The sequence below is a fragment of the Gorilla gorilla genome, chromosome 19 (genome assembly GCF_029281585.2).
Source record: "Gorilla gorilla gorilla isolate KB3781 chromosome 19, NHGRI_mGorGor1-v2.1_pri, whole genome shotgun sequence".
NCBI lineage: Eukaryota > Metazoa > Chordata > Mammalia > Primates > Hominidae > Gorilla > Gorilla gorilla.
The window spans coordinates 72,529,359-72,550,050 of record NC_073243.2 but is presented as its reverse complement, the minus strand read 5'-3'; the positions used below and the strand labels follow the sequence as shown (position 1 = coordinate 72,550,050).

Sequence of the window (20,692 nt, the reverse complement as noted above, 5' to 3'; positions counted from 1 at the left end):
ATAATGCAATAGGCAGAATAACGACTCTCAAAGATGTCCCTGTTCCAATTGCTGGTACCTGTGAATATGTTTCCTTACACGGCAAAGGGGGCTTTGGAAATGTGATTATGGGGAGATCATCCTGTATTATTTTGTTGGGCCCACTCTGATTACACGGGCTCTTTAAAGGAGAAGAGTGGGTGAGAGAGATGTGAAGACAGAAAAGGCAGGAGAAATTCAAAGCATGAAAAGCGATTCCACCTGCTGTTGCTGGCTCTGAAGATGGAAGAAGAGGGCAATGAGCCAAGAAGCACAGGCAGCTGTAGAATCTGGGAATAGCAAGGACATGATTTTTCTTTAGAGCCTCCAGAAAGGAATCTGGCCCTGCCAACACCTTGATTTTAGCCTAGTGAAACCTAATTCAATTTTCTGACTTCTAGATCTGTTAAATAATAAATTTGTGTATTAAGCCACTAAGTTTGTAGTAATTTGTCACAGCTGTGATAGGAAACAAAAGCACAATGCCTAGAGAGCTCTACATGGCCTATGCCTTTCCTAATTCTCCAACTTTACTTTTCTCCACTTAAGCTCCAGCTACACTGAACATTAAAATTTCAAGACAAGCCACTTTTTCTCATGTCTTCAGGCTTTTAACCATGCTATTCACTATTCACTACATTGATCTCATCTTGGACACACATTATATTTTTCTGGGAATCCACCTTAACCTCCCCGTGTAATTTAGTTTTCTATATACGTATTCTTATAGCATCTTGTTCTCATATTTCATTGAATTAATTATTCACTCATCATTTATCTATTCATCAAATATATATTAATTTCCTATTATTGGCTAAGCATGGGAGTTATAATGGTGTTCAAAACAAAACAAAACAAAAAACATGATCCCCAAAGTAGGAGTTTACATTTTAGCTAAAAATACCAGTGAGCTTGGGGACTTTCCTGTTTTGTTCAGCTTGAATATCAAATACCTGAAACATAATAGGTACTCAGGAAGGGTTTTTTTTTAAATGAATAATTGAATAATTGGAAGAGGAGGAAGGAAGTCCTTAGTCATGGGGTTTTGGCCAAATCTAGGCCTGTATCTCTCTAGGGTGTGATTTCCTGGGGAATCATCCACATGGTTTTTGAGCAAGGATTGCAAGGCAGGCTTCCTGGCTGGAGGTGGCATTTTTGTAAGCCTGGCCCTTGTCTACACCTTCCAGAATATCTGGAGGTGTGATGAGCTTCATCTTCTAAAATTGCAGGCTAAAAATGTATTACATGTGATGCCAAAACGTCTAGAAGAACCTGCTTTCTTGGAAGTCTGAGTACTAGTGCATATCTGAAACCACATGACTAAGAAATTCTCTGCTGGAATGTTTCCATAAAACTACAGCCTCATCTGGAACTGACAGGCCACATCAAGAGGCAATAGCACATACACCTTAATGCCCTATAGCAGTGGGTCTCAATACCAAGTACATATCATAATCCTTAGATATTAAAAATAGGAATTGTAAAATTGTGATCCCCATTCTATACTGATTAAATCAGCTCCCTGAGGATTGGCTCTAGGCATCAATGTTTTTAAAAAGTTACCCAGGTGATTCTCATGTTCAAACAATGTTGAGAAACACTGCTTAGCAACATCTGGTGGAAATCCATGATATCTGAAGGGTGGACCTCAAGTAGGTGTAGGAGTACTCATTATATCATTACCCAAGATTGAAACCACCATGGACCTAAAATTGTCACTGAGCTGGTATCCTTTCTGAGTACCTACTATGTTCCAGGTATTTGATATTCAAGCTGAACAAAACAGAAATGTCCCCAAGCTCACTGATATTTTTAGCTAGAATGTAAACTCTAGCTAGTTAGTTTGAGGATCATGGTTTTTGTTTTGTTTTGTTGTTTTGAATACCATTGTAACCCCCTGCATAGCTAATAATAGGAAATTAATAAATATTTGATGAATGAATAAATGAGTGAATAAGTGAGTAAATAATTAAATGAAATATGAGACAAGATGCTATAAGAATATGTACATAGAAAACTAAATTACACTAGGAGGTAAAGGAATCTCATTGGAACATCATGGTTTCAGGAATTGCTCTAGGCTCTATTAACATTTCTATGAATCTTTTTAATGTCTGATTTCTCCAGTGTTAGTGCTGTTGCCTTGAACTGGATTATCTGTTTTTGTCTATTACTTTTGTATTTGTCGTTTACTTAGATGAATATGTTAACATTTTGTTTCAACATTTCCCCAAGATAGATTACTTCCTTGGTTCCAGAAACCTCATCTTTCTCACCTGCCACTCAGACAAGCCTCAGTGAATGCTGGTTCAGAGGATACTGTACAGACTGGAGAATCATGCATGGAAGGTAAAACTCACTGCAAATACTCCAGAGTGAGTTACAGTCCATTACTGGATAAATCTAGAACCCAACCAGGGCTGTTCATCTTTCCCACACGTAAGTGACTAGACCCTGCTCCAATGATACTGGCATTACCTCTAGACAGTTCTCTAACATGATTTGCAATAATAATAGGACCTCGTTGACTATGTGTACACTTATTTACTTCCTTCTTAGCTTCTAACCCAAGGACTCCTTTTTGTTTTTTTTTTTATTAAAAGTATGACTCACACTTGGGACTTAATACAAAGCACCAGATCTTTGCCTTTTATCTTTTATTGCTCTCCCGGACTGTGACTTGAATTCATTCTTTGAATGATTCAATCTATCACCATAGGAAGGTTCTTACATATCACTCTCTTGCCCTGGGACTAGGACTTAACATTCTCTGGATGTTAAGCTCAGTGTATGAGTTTTCTAGGGCCACCATAAAAAAGTACCAGAGACTGGGTGCCTTAAACAACAGAAATTTATTTTTTTGCAATTCTAGAGGCTAGAAGTCTGAAATCAAGATATGGTTGTATTGACTTCTTCTGAGGTCCCACTCCTTGGCTTGTAGATGGCCATCTTCTCCCTGTGTCTTCACATGGCCTTCCCTGGTGTCTGTGTTCAAATTTCCTCTTCTTATAAGGACACCAGTCATATTGGATTAAGGCCCACCCTAATGACCTCATTTTAACTTAATTACCTTTTTAAAGGCCTTAACTGAAAATACAGTCACATTAACAGGTATTGGGGGTTAGAACTTCAACATATGAAATGGTGGTGGTGGTGGCAGAGGATGGGGGGAGATCAGCCCATAACACTCATAAATGATTTTGACTAAGTAAACCCTTATATTTGTCTATTCATTTTACTAGACAATTTTCAAAGCTCATTTTCTCATTAACCTTTACTCTACCTTTTCTTGGTAAACTTTGTAAGCATTACTAGTTCTTTTTTATAGATGGGAAACTAAAAATGGAGAATTACACTACTTATCCAAAGTTGAACAGTTAGTAGAAAACTGGGTCTAGACTCGACAACTCCTAGCTCTTAGTTCAGTGCAATGTTTCCCTGTCTCCTGTGCTGGCTTTTTTCCCCAAACCTAAATCCTCTTTGAAATAAGCTGAGTGGTCATAGCATATTTAGTAATTTCTGCATCTAATAGCCTCATGCCTTTTAGACATCTTGAGATACAGCAAGTTGACAAGAACGCAAGTATTTTTAAACATATAGCAGCCCCAGGCAAAGCACGTCAGTTGGACAGCCTGATGCTTGCCTGGACCTACTTTAAGCTTACACCTAAATGATGTCAAATTAGGCAAAAATAAATTGAAAATTGTTTTAACACCTGGTTGTTTTGCCTTCACTGTGCCAGCTACCTGGCTCACTGGAAGCACAGTGAAGGCAGAACTCATGGGAATTTTTAGGAGAGAATAACAAGTCATGCAAAAAGAATATATTATTGAATGAATATGCTGCATAAATACTAAGAAAGAACATAGGTGATCTTGAATAGCTTCTTCTGTCTTTCATCCTCTGAGCCCAACACCCCCTCCTCAGCCCACTTAACTCACTCAGCAGATCATCTTTTGTAGTTCAAGGACTGCATATGTACAACACTTACCACCTGCCTATTACCCTGCTGTGCTATTAGGCTGAGTGGAGAAGTATTTGTAAAGCACTTTCTGGATTCTTAGATGAAATGTGTTTATCAAATAAAACGTATCTCCAAGTGTTTCAATCTCAGCTTGAAAGTCACTTCCTAGATCAAAGTGATGTACATCAACATGGCAGGAGATCTACCTCTGGGCCAGAAATGCATCAAATGAAGGGTCATTGATATATGCCCGGTCCTATTATCCTGCCATGAAGAAAAGTTTCCAGTTTTAGAAAAAGAAAGCCTCAGTAGCACCTCAAATTCCAGCATACTTTGTGGTAGGCCCAGACAGGAAAGCACTTACTTTATGAAGGAATCTTTTTGTCAATAAATACGATAATGTGGCTTCTTTGAGGGGAGAAATATAAGCCAATTAGGACTACATTTTTAACCAATGGATTTGGCACAGTTTCTTTAGTTCATGCAACTCGTCAAGATGAAAAGATAATATAACAGCAGTGTCAAACACTAAGCTTTTAAAGAACCTTTCCTGATTTCTCAAGTCTTATTTCAGAGCTTCTCTCATGTGCTTTAAATGAGCCAAGGGTCACCAACCTTTACTGAGGAACTGGTACATGTCGGAAATTGTTCTAGTGGCTAAGGTTGCAAGACAGAAAATGTCCTTGTCATCATGAGGCCTACACTCTAGTGGGTGAGATATAATAAGCAAGTATGCTAGAAAATACAACATGCAATATTTCTTAAGACATGTGAGTTATGAAGGAAAACAAAGCAGGCCGGGTAAGAGGATAGAGACTGCCCTAGGACTGGAGTTGGGAGGGAGGGCAGTGAAAGAATCCTCTCGCAGGTGGTGTGGTGCTTTTAAAATATGTCCAGAAATTCTTTGACACTCTTCCCATCAAAAGTAGGGTTTATGTGTGCTTCTATTGAAGTTGGCTGGGCCTTTGTGACAGCCTTGATGAGTAGAAGGCAGAGGAAGTAACACTGTATGAATTTTAAGGCTGGGTTACAAAAGGCCATTCAAATTCTGCTGGTTTATCTAAAGATATTTACTTGAAAGCCTTTCAACACTGTGTACGAAGCCACCTACGAGCACAGGGTGGAGAGAGAGAGAGAGAGATATTCCTAAAGACACCCAGTTGTTCAGCTCCCCAGCTGATTGAGTCTTCCCAGCCCAAGTGACAGACATGTGAGTGAATAAGCCATCAAGATGACCCCAGCCACAGCCACCATCTGACTACACCTATGTGGGAGGTCCATGAGAACCGCTCAGCTGAGCCCAGGCAACCCCTGGATTTATGAGCAAAAGAAATAATTGCTATTCTTTTAAGATACTATTTTGGAATGAGTTGTTACACAGCAAAAAAGCAAAACAAAAAGAGAGTAGAAGGTGATAGTCCATTAAGGTCCTCAATGAATTTAGAGAGGAAGCTCTGTGAGGGTCTGGATAAAGTTTTCCAAGCTAAGGGAAAAATAAGTGCAAAGGCCCTGATGTGGCATGTTGGAGGCACAGCAAGCATGGTGTTAGAGCAGAGTGAGCCAAAAAGAGAGTGCAAATGCCCTGGGGAACAGGGAAGGGTGCAGCTCCACCTTGCAGGCCATGGACAGGCGTTTAGATTTGATTCTGAGCTTGCTAGGAATACTTAGAAGAGTTGGAGAGCAGAAGTAACACAGGTTTGTGTTTTCCAATGATTTCTGTGGTTGCTGGATGGAGAATTGACTACTGGGGAGTGGACAAAAATGGAGGCAGGCAAGAAATAATAGTGATTTGGGCTGGAGTGAGTCGTGCCCATGGAGATAGTGAAAAGCAATCAGGTTTGGGATATGTTTAAAGATAGTACTGGGCCGGGCGCGGTGGCTCACGTCTGTAATCCCAGCACTTTGGGAGGCCAAGGCGGGTGAATCATGAGGTCAGGAGATCGAGACCACCCTGGCTGAAATGGTGAAACCCTGTCTCTACTAAAAATACAAAAAATTAGCCAGGCGTGGTGGCGGGTGCCTGTAGTCCCAGCTACTCGGGAGGCTGAGGCAGGAGAATGGCGTGAACCCGGGAGGCGGAGCTTACAGTGAGCCGAGATCGCGCCACTGCACTCCAGCCTGGGCGGCAGAGCAAGACTCCATCTCAAAAAAAAAAAAAAAAAAAGTATATATATATACGTGTGTGTGTGTGTATATATATATGTGTATATATATATATATATATAGTACCAATAGGACTCACTGTTAAGTTGCAAGTGGGAATGACACACGTAGAGGTCTCAGGTATGATTCCCAGGTTTTAATCTAAGTAACTTGGTGAATGGTGGTGCAGGGTGGGTAGAGAGGAGTACAGAAATCAATAGGTATTCTCCAGACATGTTATGTTTGGGATGCCTATTAGATTTTTCAAGAAGAGATGTTGACTAAGCAATTGGTCACTGGGCTCAGGGAAACTATTGCACTGGAGATACAGATGTGGGAGTTGTCAGAGTCTAAGTGGTATTTCACCATAGGTATAGATGTGGGGATGTCGGCATATAAGTGGTGTTTCACCATAGATATAGATGTGATGTTGTCAGAATATAAGAGGGTATTTCATATCATGAGACCGGATGCAAGGGAGTGGGTCTAGAGTAATGTGGAGAAATGTGCCATTTTTTTTTTAAGTTAAAATATGTTTGTATGTCATTGAGATTGATTCAGTAAAAGGGAGGTATTGATGCTGCAGGAGAAAAGTGGCAGCATTATTGGAGCAAAGTGCTCGATTAGGTTAGAGCAGAGGAAGCTGGTATGCAAGTGGACTGGTGAAGCTTCACAGGAGCATCACAGGCCTCACTTGGCTGAGGTGCAACAAGGGAACTTGACTGAGTTGTAATTGCCATTTCCTTGTTAGCATTCCTCACTAGATTGTAAGCCCAGTGAGGGCAGGGACCCTCTGTAATGTGTTCAACATTATACTGCAATTCCTGACACAACGTCTGGCTCATTCGACAAAGTTGATAACTGTTTGCTGTATTAAATGGACAAATACACAAATTATCCTATTTGGCCAAATGTAGCTCATAATAAATATCTGTTCACTTGCATGGAATATAAAAATGAAAAACTTAGGCGAATATAACCGAAGTAGGAGGAAAAAGTGACATTTTAAATATCTTCAGTTTGTTAGATATCCAAAACTTTTCTATTAATGAATGTTTGGATATTTTTCCAGATTGTTGAGATAAATTGAATTAAAATAAATCAAATAATAATTGCTAACATTTGTGAGTGCTTATATGTGTCAGGAATTCTTCCCTTAAGCCTTTGTATTTATCATCTCACTTAATTCTTATATCATCCCTTAGATATCTACTATTATTATTATTATTACACTTTAAAGATGAGGACCTGAGCCACAGAGATGGTAAGGAATTGCCCTCAGATTAGACAGCAGCTACTTGGTGGCAGAGTCGGAATTGAAACCCAGACAACTTCTCTCCAGAGCCCAGGTAACTAGTCACTTTCAGGCCTTCTAACCCCCAGTCTAGTACTCCTTAGTTATTTAAAAAGTGAAGAATAAATTAAATATGAAAATAACTCCACTAAAACATACCACATAAAGTCAAAGGAAGAATGACAAACTGGGAAAAATATGTGTAATTCATATCAGAGACAAAGACTAATTTATGAAGTGATCATAGAAATATGTAAGAGAAAGACAGGAGACTCAATAGAACAATGGACAAAGGAAATGAATAGTTCGCGAAGAAAAACATATATATGGCCTTTCAATGTATGAAAAAAATGTGCAGTCTGACTCAATAAGAGAAAGGCAAATTAAAACCGTGCCAAAATACCTATTTTTTTTTTTTTAACCTATGAAGTTGACAAATATCAAAAGGTTGGCCTGTGGTTCCTGTCGCAAGGCTGTGAGAAACAAGTACTCTTACTCTGCTGGTGAAAGTGCAAAATAATACAAATAGGGCAATTTTAGCACTGTCACAAAGTGATTATCTTTTGACTCAGATCACTCTGGGAATTAATCCTCAGGTACACCTAACCACTTACAAAATGATATATAAACAAGGATATTCATTGCAACATTATTTCTAGTGCGAAAGATTGGAAACACCCAAATGTTCATCAGTAAGAATTAATCAGCTATGAGAATGAGGAAGTTCCCACATATTGACTCAGAAAGTTATCCAGGATATGCCATGAAGTAAATAAAAAAAAAAAGGAAAGTAAAAGAAAGTAAAAAATAGTATATATAATATGATATCATTTGCAAAAGACTGGGAGAGAATAAGATTACATATGAGTCTATGGTTTAACCTACAAAAGAAGTACTGGAAGGATACTCAGAAACTTATGTATGTGACAACCTGTAGAGGTAGGATGAGGTGGGAGCGAAGAAGTGTTTTTAAACTCTTTATATATACTTTACATATAATAACACAAATCTCATGGAAAGTTATGAGTAGGGAAAGTAAGATACTCAATGTATACCTTGTTTTATTTCTGATCTTTGAACCATGTGCATATTTTGTTATTTACAAATTAGAGAGAAAAGGTAATGATAGCTACACTCACAGAGCACTTCCTGTTTGCCTGGCACTGTGCTAAGCATGTTGTCTTTGTTATCTCAGGTATTCCTCACAGCAGGACACATTATTATTCCCATTTAGCAGGTGAGGTACAGGTTTAGAGAAGTTAAGGAATTTACTTAAGGCGCAGAGCCAGTAAATTGTGGAGCTGGGATCAAACCCAGGCCACCTGGCTCCAGAAGCAATGCTCTGAGCTACTATTCTACTCTCATGGTGGTTTTAAACATTGATGTTCTACCTTGAGAAACATAAGAGATGATGTCCCCCTCATGGCCAGTTCTCATGGGCACATTAATCTTTGTAAAAAAAGAAAAGAAAAGAAAAGAAAAAAACAATAGTTAGAAATCCCTGACAGTTCTCCAGTAATAATAGGTCACTGTAGCTGTGGCATGAGATGTCTTCAAGCCATGGGAGAGCCCTGAAGGCTAGCTGTAATTCCAACCCTTCCATCCTAAACAAGAAAGATAGCAAAGTGAAAGCACAGGAAGGTTATTATCTTTTTTAAATACCTGGCATTTATTAAGTTCTTACCACGCACCAGGCACAGATGTCATAAGGACATTACATGTATACCTATTTAATGTTCACAACGAAAACCTTATTAGACAGATGCTATCATTACCATTGTGATGAGTTGAATTGTGCCTGCCCGCCATCCCTGAAAGGTATGTTGAAGTCCTAACCCCAGATAATTATTTGGTCCTAAGTATCAAATAAGACTGGGACCTTATTTGGAAATAGGGTCTTTACAGAGGTAATCAAGTTAAAATGACATTGTTAGGGTGGGCCCTAATCCAATATGACTGGTGTCCTTTTAAAAAGGGGACATTTTTATAAAGACATACACAATGGGAAGATGATGTGAAGATGGCCATGTGATGATAGACACATAGACTCAAATGATCTGAAACCAAAAAATAAAATACAAGGGAGTGCTGGCCACCACCAGAAACTAGGAGGGACCCTTCCCAGAGTATCGGAGGGAGCACGGCCCTGCCAACACCTTGATTTCAGACTTCTAACCTCCAGAACTGTGAGACAATACATTTCTTTTGTTTGAAGCCATCCAGCTTGTGGTGCTTTGTTATGGTAGTCCCAGGACATAAATAAAACCACATCTTACAGACGAGGGAACCGAGGTACAGAGAGGCCAAGCAACCCGCCCAAAATGACACTGTTGGTAAGTAATGGCGCCTTGACCTGAGCCTGGGAAGTCTAGCTTCAGAGGAATGTTTTATTCTGATTAAATTTATATTTTTAAAAGTTATTTTGCAAATTTCAGTTAGCTATTATTCAAACAAATCGTCTCACTTCATGACTGAGGGCTCTGAACACTCTGTTTTGACCTCAACCCCCGTCAAAGGGCAAAGCACAGAGCATTCAGAGCAGGGCAACCGGGGCAAACTCAAGAGGGCATAGCAATGGGAGCCCACGAAGCCAAACCAAACTCAGCCGTGCAGCTGCTGGAGCTGGGGTCCAGCTAATGGGGCTTTCCGGTCCTCCCTGAAACAGCTGAGTGTGGCCAGGACCCAGGGGGTACGCACTTCGAAGCAATCAAAGCTTCCCCACAGCCTCTCATTTTTGATCAGCAGGAGCTGCAATCTAGGAATGTGGGTTGTTTGAATTATTATTGTTATTTTTTAGCTTAAGAAAGGGTCAGGTGAAGTTCAAGAGAGCTAAAGCAACTTGGAGGAACTGCCTTTCCAAATCCCTTTTGTGCCCAGATGCCCACTAAACAAAAATATTTCCTGAATGGTACAATGCTTTACAGATAATATGGAAAGAGGAGGGATGAAGGAAAGGTCTGGTCGAGCACTGGATCCAGGGCCCATGTTCGTCTGTGTAGCACCTCTGGGTGCCTCCTCCTGAAAGATACAGCCCTGTGAATAACCCACTTGTTGAGTGGAGCCCAGGCTGAATGGCGGCCTCCAACTGCAGCCAAGAGGCAGGCAAATATGTACTGGAGACGGGCATCAAAGTTCAAAACAGCATTTGGGTAAACCAAGAGTCAAATGACTAATGAGGAATTGGAAGCAGGTTATGGTTATGTCTGAGCAGAGGAACAGGGCTTGGGCAGACATTTCCCCCCAGCCATACTGTTGAAGTGAGGAATATTTCAGTACTCTCCCCAGAACGGATCATCCTGTATTGAATTATACAGGTCGATGTCTACTCTGATGACTCCAGGATGGAAGGAAGGATGCCTCATGCGACCCTAACCTCCACCATTTCTAGGTACGGTGTAGGTGTTCAATAAAAACTTATTATACGGGTGATTTGTTTCCTGGATGACTTGCCATGGGCTTTGCAATTCCGATTAGGATCAGAGAAAAAGGAGAAAAAGTGTCTTCGGTAGAAGCATGAGTGACAGGTCTGCATCATTGCAATTCTGGAATGGAAGAAATATGACCTAAATCCCAAATGGCCCTAAACAAAATGCATGCCTCTGAATACAACTCAGGATGTCAAGGGAAAGAAAGAAAATAGTTAACCTTTGTCTAATGTGGAGGCAAAAGGGTGATGTATCCAAATGTTAAAGGTGTCAGGCATTGAGGCAGAGTGAGGGAAATATTAATTTCCTTAATTTTAAACTTCTCAGACATCAGGCACTAATAAACCCAGGTTCATCATACACTGGTGAAAACAAGCTTTATTTTATAATTCCAAATATTTAAAGAATACCTCAATCTTAACATTTGAGTGCTTGTTGAAAATAAATCCCCAGAAACAGCAGCACATTTCCACAGAAAACTCATAAAGATGCACCCTATGTATTTTCTAGAAGACCTTGGGATGCTAATCCTACAGGAAACTTCCAGAGACAAGCAGAAAAGTAACTGACTCACCTGGTCTTGTACTGTGCTGTGAGGATGCTTATTTCTAAAATGCAGATTGCAACTGCAAAGCTCCGGCAGGCTGACATGCTGCTCTTGCTGGGTGGCTGCGAGTGGGGTGGCAGGGCAGGTCTGGTAAGGCATTTATTTGCAAAGGGCCAGAGGACAGGGAACGAGCATTGTTTGTCTGCATTCAGAGTTTTTGTCAATTTGGGTGGCCTGGGTACTGAAGTCCAACCAAAGGGGAATCATTTTGTAATTCTTGGCCTCCTGCTTTCTCATATTGACAAGTAGACATGGGGCAATGGGCCTGTGAATGCTAAAGTCCCTAAGATGGGCAGCAGTGCTGTGTAAAAATGGAAACAAAGGCCGGGCGCAGTGGCTCACGCCTGTAATCACAGCATGTTGGGAGGCTGAGGTGGGTGGATTACCTGACGTCAGGGGTTCGAGACCAGCCTGGCCAACATGGTGAAACCCCATCTCTACTAAAAATACAAAAAATTAGCCAGGCATGGTGGTGGGTGCCTGTAATCCCAGCTACTTTGGAGGCTGAGGCAGGAGAATTGCTTGAATCTGGGAGGCGGAGGTTGCGGTAAGCCGAGGTGGGGCCACTGAACTCCAGCCTGGGCAACAAGAGCAAAATTCCGGCAAAACAAAACAAAAACAAAAACAAAAAAATAGAAACAAAAATGAAGGACCCCCAGCAGTTCTTAGTTTGCAAGACTCGAGGGGTTGGGTGGAAGATGAGGGAGTATGCAATTTTGGGGGAAAAAAAGCCTGTGGATGCTTCTCATGGAGGCATAAAGTCAAAGTTGGTAAAGAACTGCACTTAGTGGAAAGGATGGCACAGACGTAGATGCTTCATTTTTTTTTTTAATCTGCAAATGGGCTAGGTAGGTTATTTCCATGTGAGCAAATGCATTTACAATCCTGGCTTTCCTTATAGGCCGAGTGGAACATTTTGAAGAATGAGATGTAAACTCCCGAAGGCATTAAGGGCGTCCACCAGAAAGAGTGGTCTCCTTATCTCAGCATCACACATGTCAACAAGATAGAATCTGAGACAGAAAAACTTGTTCCTACCCGTGAAAAATAGTCTCCCCCTCACATTTCATGCTTCCCAGCACTTGTGGGAAGAGCAGTGCCTTTTTGGGAACACCAGAGAATGTGGACATCACAACTGCTCTTAAAGCACTGACTGCAAAAATAGAATGACCTGGGGACTCTTGAGAACAGTAGTGATGGCTGCCCGCTGTCTGCTCAGCTCTAAGTTAATTGACTTGTGATGAGACCCTGCATCCATGCTTTTAAAAGCTTTGCGGTTCATTCTAACGTGTAGCCAGGGTTGAGACTGAGGATGACCACCTTGAGAAGAAAGACATCAGATATCTCTGGATATAGTTCTTAAAGGGACTTTATAAGTATTATTACTTATAGGCAAATTTCAAACATTAGCACATATAAAGACCAGCAAAGCAAGGGGTGGAGTTGAGGGAAGACGGAATATACAGCTATTTTCTCCAGTACTGCCTTACTTTTTCTGCTGATATTCCTACCTGTGGTAAAAGGTATCTACTCTCACCCACTTTCTTGGCCCCTCTCCTTTTTATAGAGAACTTGAGGTCTTCAATGGGACTGATCTCACCTTTTCCTGAGCTTGCTGTGGAGTGTAGGCCATGCAGAACTGCCAAGTAATAAGATGATTCGAATGGATGCCACAACTCTTGTAACTATGTCATGGGATGAGTCCATGCCTGAAAGACACTTCCTGTGAGTCTTGGCTAATAGCAGGTGGGCTACATTTGGAAACAGTACGAATCTGTCAAATATGCTGTAGCAGGGCAGGCGCAGTGGCGCACGCCTATAATCCCAGCACTTTGGGAGGCACAGGTGGGTGGATCACTTGAGGCCAGGAGTTTGAGACCAGCCTGGCCAACATGGTGAAACTTCATCTCTACTAAAAATACAAAAATTAGCTGGGTGGGGTGGTGTGTGCCTGTAATCCCAGCTACTTGGGAGGCTGAAACATGAAAATTGCTTGATCCTGGGAGGCAAAGTTTGCAGTAAGCCAAGATGGCACCACTGCACTCCAGCCTGGACAACAGAGTGAGACTCTGTCTCACAAAAAGAAAAATGCTATAGCAATGTTGAGGGTTCTTATGAGGCCTCTCTGGACCCTATCAAGATACTTATGGAAATAAAGACTGAAAAGCAGTCAGGATGGGATGCTTTATACTAACTAGATTCGATGCTAATTGATTAGAAGTTGTGATTAGACTTGATAAGTTGATGTGACTGGAGATTGATACATCACCTGTCTCTTTGGAGACTAAATCAATGGAAGGGGGATGAGGGAGACAGGGGATATTTTTGGCTGACTAGTTTGAATAGGAGGCTTTTCTGAATTGCTCCGTTGTATTTATTTTATCACCATAGTTCAGGTTAAATATAATGTAGAAAAATAATGACAGCAGTAAAGTATACTAATAGCATATTAATTATATATTGGCAATATATATTGTATTAGTCCATTTTCACACTGCTACAAAGATACTACCTGGCTGGCACGGTAGCTCACCCCTGTAATCCCAGCCCTTTGGGAGGCCCAGGAGGGCAGATCACCTGAGGTCAGGTGTTCAAGACCAGCCTGGCCAACATGGTGAAACCCCATCTCTACTAAAAATACAAAAAAATTAGCCAGGCATGGTGGCGGGTGACTCTAATCCCAGCTGCTTGGGAGGCTGAGGCAAGAGAATTGCTTGAATCTAGAGTCGGAGGTTGCAGTGAGCCGTGATTGCACCACTGTACTCTAGCCCGGGTGATAGAGTGGAACTCCGTCTCAAAAAAAAAAAAAAAAAAAAAAAAAGATACCACCTGAGACTGGGTAATTTACAAACAAAAGTGGTTGAATTGACTCATAGTTCTGCATGGCTAGGGATGCCTCAGGAAACTTACAATCATGGTGGAAGGTGAAAGGAAAGCAAGGCACTTCGTAAATGGCATTAGGAGAGAGCAAGGGTGAGGAAGTGCCACACTTTAAAACCATTAGCTGGCTGGGCGTGGTGGCTCACGCCTGTAATCCCAGCACTTTGGGAGGCCGAGGCTGGCGAATCATCTGAGGTCAGGAATTCGAGACCAGCCTGGCCAACATGGTGAAACCCCCCATCTCTACTAAAAATAAAAAAATTAGCTGGGTGTGGTGGCAGGCGCCTGTAATCTCAGCTACTTGGGAGGCTGAGGCAGGAGAATTGCTTGAACCCGGGAGGCAGAGGTTGCAGTGAGCCGAGATCACTCTGTCCCACTCCAGCCTGGGGGACAAGAGCGAGATTTTGTCTCAAAAACAAACAAACAAACAAACCATTAGCTCTCATAATTCACTCACTATCACAAGAACAGCACAGGGGAAACCTTCCCCATGATCCCATCACCTCCCAGCACGTCCCTCCCTCAACATGTGGGGATTACAATTCGAGATGAGATTTGAGTGAGGACACAGAGCCAAATTATATTATATATTACATATTATAATTATATAATTATAATATATATGTAATTACATATTACATATAATGCATAATTATAATATAAAATCATATATATTATATAAATATATAAAATATATGAATAATATGCTCCACATTTTTATGCTTTTAACTCTTCCTTGTCCTTAACATCTATCATGTGTCTGAGGTGTTTTGAAATGAGGCTTATGTTTCTGTGTGTATGTCAGAGAAATAAAGCATCATCATGCATTAGACTAGAGCAGTGAAAATAGTAACATTTTCATTTGTATAACACTTAAAGGCTTCCAGATAACAAAATAAATGTTTATTGAACTTCTAATATGTGTCAGGCCATATTTATATATGCAATCTCATTTAATCCTGAAAATAATCTGTTTTACAGCTGAGGAAATGGAGACACATTGAGATTACATCATTTGTCCAGCATCAGCCAGGGACGAGTAATTGCAAATTTGTACTTGCTATGTCTGGCTCCACATCTCAGGCTTTTCCTACCTTGCTATTACTACTATTGTTATTATTTTAAGTACGTCATGTTGCTTATAGGGTACTTTACTATACAATTCGTTACTGAGTCCTGTCAGCTCCATAGAAGGTAAGCTTTTATTCTAGTCTCACAGATGAGGCTCAGAGAAATACCTGCAAGGCTACACAGAAGAGGCAGGGGTGAGATTTGAACAAACCATGTCTTTAAACTCTGATTCCAGGGTTTTCCACTCTGCTGAGGGTTTTCGCCATTCAGTTGCCCTTTGTTCCCTTCTTAGTTTCAGTTTTCTTGGGAACTTTGTGATAGTGAACTAAGTTTTTTGCTTAATAATACTTTTCCCAGTTTTTAAGGCAGACATAGATATATGTACATTAAAACTTTGACCAGCAGGCAGAAACACTTAATTTTTACTGATTTGATATAAATATGTTGAGGGTCATTTCCATTTGACTCTTTTATAGTGATGGAAACAGTTTCTTGAAAGTCCCTTAGCAGTAAGTTAAGGGATCTTAGTATCCAGGGATCTCATTAGGAATGCCTGCCCCATTCCATAGCTGTTTCTTACTGACTGTCCAAAGATCCACAGGTCTTGCAGTACCACAGTGAAATTTTAGAGCTTCCACTAAGGAGGCAGCATCAGACACACCTGAGAAGCATCCTCTACTCAATTCCAGCCGAGTCATGTTACCCTGTAACTTTTAGAGCAGCAATGATTCTGCTTTCTTATAAGTAAGATAAAATAATGATTGAAATCAACCAAGTGAATAAAGAATTGACAGAAAACTCCACAACCAATATCACAAGGAAAAATTAGTCATAAAGAATTTCAGAGTTGGGTTTTTTTTTCCCTTCCATTTTTAACAACCTCATCTTTCATCTCTGCAGAAGGCCAGCTTCTTTGCCACTGAGCAGCCCACACCATGGTCTTGCTGGAGACAAGCACTTGTATGATTTCAGTATGTGGTAGAGGTTTAGTAATTAAATGCAGGACACAATTCCAAGCAAGGGCAAATGAGGGGCTTGGCCACTCATCAGGTGAGATGACAAATGGCTGGCCCTTGTCCATCAGCGTTGCTGTAATTACAACATGTTAACAGAGCTGCTGCCAGTACATAGCCTTGTATATGTCCCTAGGCTGATATTGTACATATTAGCCTAGAACATGAGTTTTTATTTTTAGCAGAAGGGAATTAGTTCAAAACATACCATTTCCCAGCAATAATTATTTGTTTTATTATTTAGCAACCTCCTCAAATGGTAATAGCTTAAATATTTACCAGGGGCTTTGGGGCAGCTCCCATCTTTTCCCAGATTTTGTATTAAACGTATTCCGGGAATATGGGTCAGAGTCCTCACTCATCAGGTTATTCCACGGTCAACCAAACTCCTGGGTTAGCTACATCCTCTGTTCCTTCCCCCCTTTTTTTTTCCTTCCACCTCAGGAAAGACACAAAATTACCCTCTGTTTGGCTCTCTCTAGACACCACAGTTAATATTTTGATGGTAAAGTCTGAGATCAATTGATGAAAGGATCTCTCTACTTCAACACACAGTTTTGTAATAAAATACCATGAAAAACACTCCCTTAAGAGTTGGGGTAGAGTGCAGCTTTTTTTAAAGCATGGATGCCAGTCTTGCCTGAGTAAGACTTGCAACAGTAACAGATCCCTCCTCAAAGGATTATGAATGGCATCAATGGAATAAAGTCATTTTGCATAAATGGTAAAGTACTTCACAGATGCAAGGTTATTTTGGGAAAGTCTATACCTTCTCCCTTTTATGTGAGAAATTTAGGGGCATGCTGGCTGTTAAAGTTCAGCTTTTAGCTTAGATATATTTGATATGTAAAGGAAACTCTCTTTCCAAGATAATAGGGTTACCATGAAAAGCTGAACTTCTGGCACACAGGTATGAATACCACTGCTTATTAAAGAAATTACAGTTGTCCCTTGGTATCTGTGGAGGATTAATTCCTGCAGATACCAAAATCTGCGGATACTCAAGTCCGTTATATAAAATGGCATATAACCTATGTACATTCTCTCATACACTTTAAATTATTTACAGATTACTTATAATAACTAATATAATATAAATGCTGTGTAAATAGTTGTTATACTGTATTGTTTTTATTTGTATTATTTTAATTGCTGCATTATTTTTATTTTATTTTATTTTCTATTCACATATTTTCCATCTGTGGCTGGTTGAATCTGCAGATGCGAAATCTGAGGTTAGGAGAGCCAACTGTATAAGGAACAGGTGTGTTTCCACTTTGCAGGGACACTTCAGTAACTGCCACTCTCTGCTTGATCAACAGTAGTTCCGACTGCACTGAAAGGAATGTCCGCCTCTTGTACACACGAGCAAGTTAACCTGTGGCAAGATCTCACAGATTAAGTCACGTGGAGATAACACACAGGCTCAACGGGTTAGATGCACTGCAGAGCACCTGGATAAGCCAGATAATTTGTGCAGCATGTTCTTATCAGCAGCCTTCTCTAGCTCATCTGTGGCTTACTTTAAATTCCCCTGGAACCTGCTTTTGTATGGAGTGTATTTCTATTCCACCTCACTATTGTTAGAAAGAGACCAAATGTTTCAGTCAAGGAGAAAGGTAAGGCAGTAATAAGGAACATTCCAAAATATTATACACCAATAGATAATCCTACCCCAAAATGTCTTATTCCTTAGAAAAGTTAGGTTTAATACCAAGACTTCTATATCCATGCAAAGCCCACCTTGGGATTCTCTTTCTTGTAGTTGCAGGTCTTTTTGCAATGAATGAGAACCTTGAACTTTTATACTAGGTGAGACAGTTTAAGAGCGTCCTAATGCTAAAAACATCTGTTCATCAGCCCACTCACCTCATGCAACAGCTCTCCAGAGGGGCCTGTGCCACCCTAGAGCAGTCCACACAGTCGTGTCTTGGTGAGGTCAAATATGACTGAGTAAAAAACAAGAGGCAGCCAAGGGTAAAAGGCATGAACCAATAATGCACTAATGAGTGATTTTATAGTGGATGTCAGCTGAGGTTGTTCTGGTACAGGTCTTATCTACTGGTCTTCCTTACACTCCCAGAAAGGGAGTGTGTGTGGGTTTGAGACAGAAGAAGGTGTGAAATAGATCAGACGGTAATTTACTCACGGTCCTATTTCATGGATTTCCACTTACTCTTCACTGTTGTGACAATCCAGAATGTATTATAGCTAACATTTTCTCCACTTCAGACTGGTATGTTTTATAGCTTGCCTCTAATGTCAACTCAAAGCAGGTAGAATAAACCGATGGTACCACATGATATTCTGCCACTCTAGTTTATTGAAATGAGTAAATTTATAGCTTTATTTGCATACAGAAAAGTGCATGAGAAAATAAGTATGTACAAAACAGTTGTGTGGCTGATCATGACTTTCAAAAATTCAACTACCTAGAAATAGTTACCTCCAGTTTAGCACATTTAGGTATTTGGACATTTAAAGTACTATTTCAAGTCTGTGTTTATAGTGACTGAGTAGGAAGCTGATAGAAAATTATGCCATATATGATCAACTATTACCATTAAACATAAAACCACAGGACTTTCTACTTGGGGCTAATCAATAGAGGGTCATGTGGCCCCTGTCTTGTTTAGCTTCTGAGCATCACCCTCTTCTTCCCCCTCAAGGTAACATTGGATGTGGCTGATTAACTCCCACAAGAACCTGAGCATTAAGGGTCAAGAGACAACATTAAAAACCCAACATAAACAAAACAAAACAAAACTTATTTTGACAATAATAAACCCTTCAGAACTGTGCTCACAACAGGACTGAAAATGAACTGGGAACGTTTCCAAATTGTGAGGAGAAAAATATTGCAGACATTAGATTTTCAATGGTAACCCCAAACATTTGTTCTACAGCTTTTTCTCCCCTCTTATCTTCCTACTAATGACATTGAGATTGTGGCTGCAAGAAAGTTTTCCAGTTACTTGTTAAGGCCTAGCATGACCCCAAATAAGCACCTAATGTGTTTGGCACAATCACATTTAGCTTTGTGATATGTTGCTCTTCAAAATAGAGTCCTTTGTTGCAGAGTTGAGTTCAATTTCTCTTGAACATTAACAGCTCTTCTGGAACTTCAGCTCAAGAGAATGGCCTCCTCTTCCACAGGAAGGATATAGGTTGTGCCCATTTGCAATTCTAGTTCTTGGGACTAGCAATTACTGAGAATGAAGAGAGGCTCCAGATCTGTCTGTGAATCATTAGATTTTTTTTTTTTGCCCTGTGAGAGTCTGTTGCTTGTGAAAGGGTGGTAATGCTACTTGAACCCAGGAGCAAAACTGACTGAAAAAAGAATCAGAAAAAAAAGGGGAGGAGAGATGAATAATGTTCTTCCCTCATTTGCAATAGCTAGCAAGAGATGGGAGAAAAGGACAATCTTGCCCTTGGGAGAAATTGATCTTCAGAAAGAAGAGAAGCTATCTCTTTAAAAAGGTCCTTAAGTGGTTAGATTCCAAAGTGTCTAAGGAGAAGTTGTAGTTGCTTCAATTTTACTTTAGAAATTCTCTGTAACTGATGGTCTGAAGCAAGATTTCTTTTAAGAAGGTGCCTTGTTCTACTATAACCTTTAGGTTTTATGCTCTGAAACAGAACCCCCGAACAACTCTGAACAATAAGGATTTGAAAATTTATTCAAAACAGTATGATATGAAGGGATGTGGTGGCTGCATCTCCCAACCAGAGGGTAGAAGGCAGGTGTTCTAGAAGGTTCCAGGGACACAATAGGCAGGGTTCAGTAGGGAAACTACTGTACTTCATTTACACTTAAGCTAGAGAGTTTAGGATCTTAATTTATTTAAAGCCATAGATTCAGTTTAGCTTTAACCTAGACAGAAAGTGAAAAGCATTTTACAAGTAGAAGAGGCAATAAGAAATAAGGCAACAGATAATATGTCAAAGCTGGAACAAGGGCAGAAATCAGAACGTGTCTGGCTATCAGCTTTGTTTTTGACTACTAAGGCCAACCTTTTTATTCCTCTGGATGGTCTGCAGACCAAGTTCCTAGAGAGGTATGGAGAAGAAAGAAACTTGTGGTTAGAATTTTTGAACTGAATATCAATGTATTAAATATCAAGTCATTATTAAAGATGTCAGTAATAGTATCTCCTAGGGCTGATGTGAGGATTGATGAAGATGATAAATGTAGAGCATCTAATAAAATGATTAGCGCAAGTGCTCAACAATGTTAGTTATTTTATCCCATGAGAGTTCCCCTTACCCAATCTATTGATA

General features: G+C 40.3%; 2 protein-coding genes across 8 annotated transcripts in view; both read right to left on the bottom strand.

The window, feature by feature from the left end:
• C9 (complement C9) overlaps positions 1–11,585 on the bottom strand; it is an 85,640-nt gene extending 74,055 nt beyond the window's left edge. The window contains exon 1 of the mRNA XM_004058935.4: positions 11,418–11,585. Within this exon, the coding sequence (XP_004058983.1) occupies positions 11,418–11,494 (77 nt within the window). The 5' untranslated portion in view covers positions 11,495–11,585. The remainder of the gene's footprint in view (positions 1–11,417) is intronic.
• Positions 11,586–18,717: 7,132 nt separating this feature from the next.
• The window catches only part of DAB2 (DAB adaptor protein 2), a 53,712-nt gene continuing 51,737 nt past the window's right edge, over positions 18,718–20,692 (bottom strand). For 4 of the 7 annotated variants that reach the window (XM_019013390.2, XM_055366835.1, XM_063700780.1 and 1 more), the window contains 2 exons: positions 20,426–20,461; positions 18,718–19,744 (listed from right to left, as the gene is read on the bottom strand). The gene's annotated coding sequence lies outside the window, so the exon portion shown is untranslated. Of the gene's footprint in view, positions 20,462–20,692 lie in introns of all 7 variants that reach the window. The other 3 variants (XM_055366836.1, XM_055366833.1, XM_019013391.3) reach the window with 1 other exon arrangement.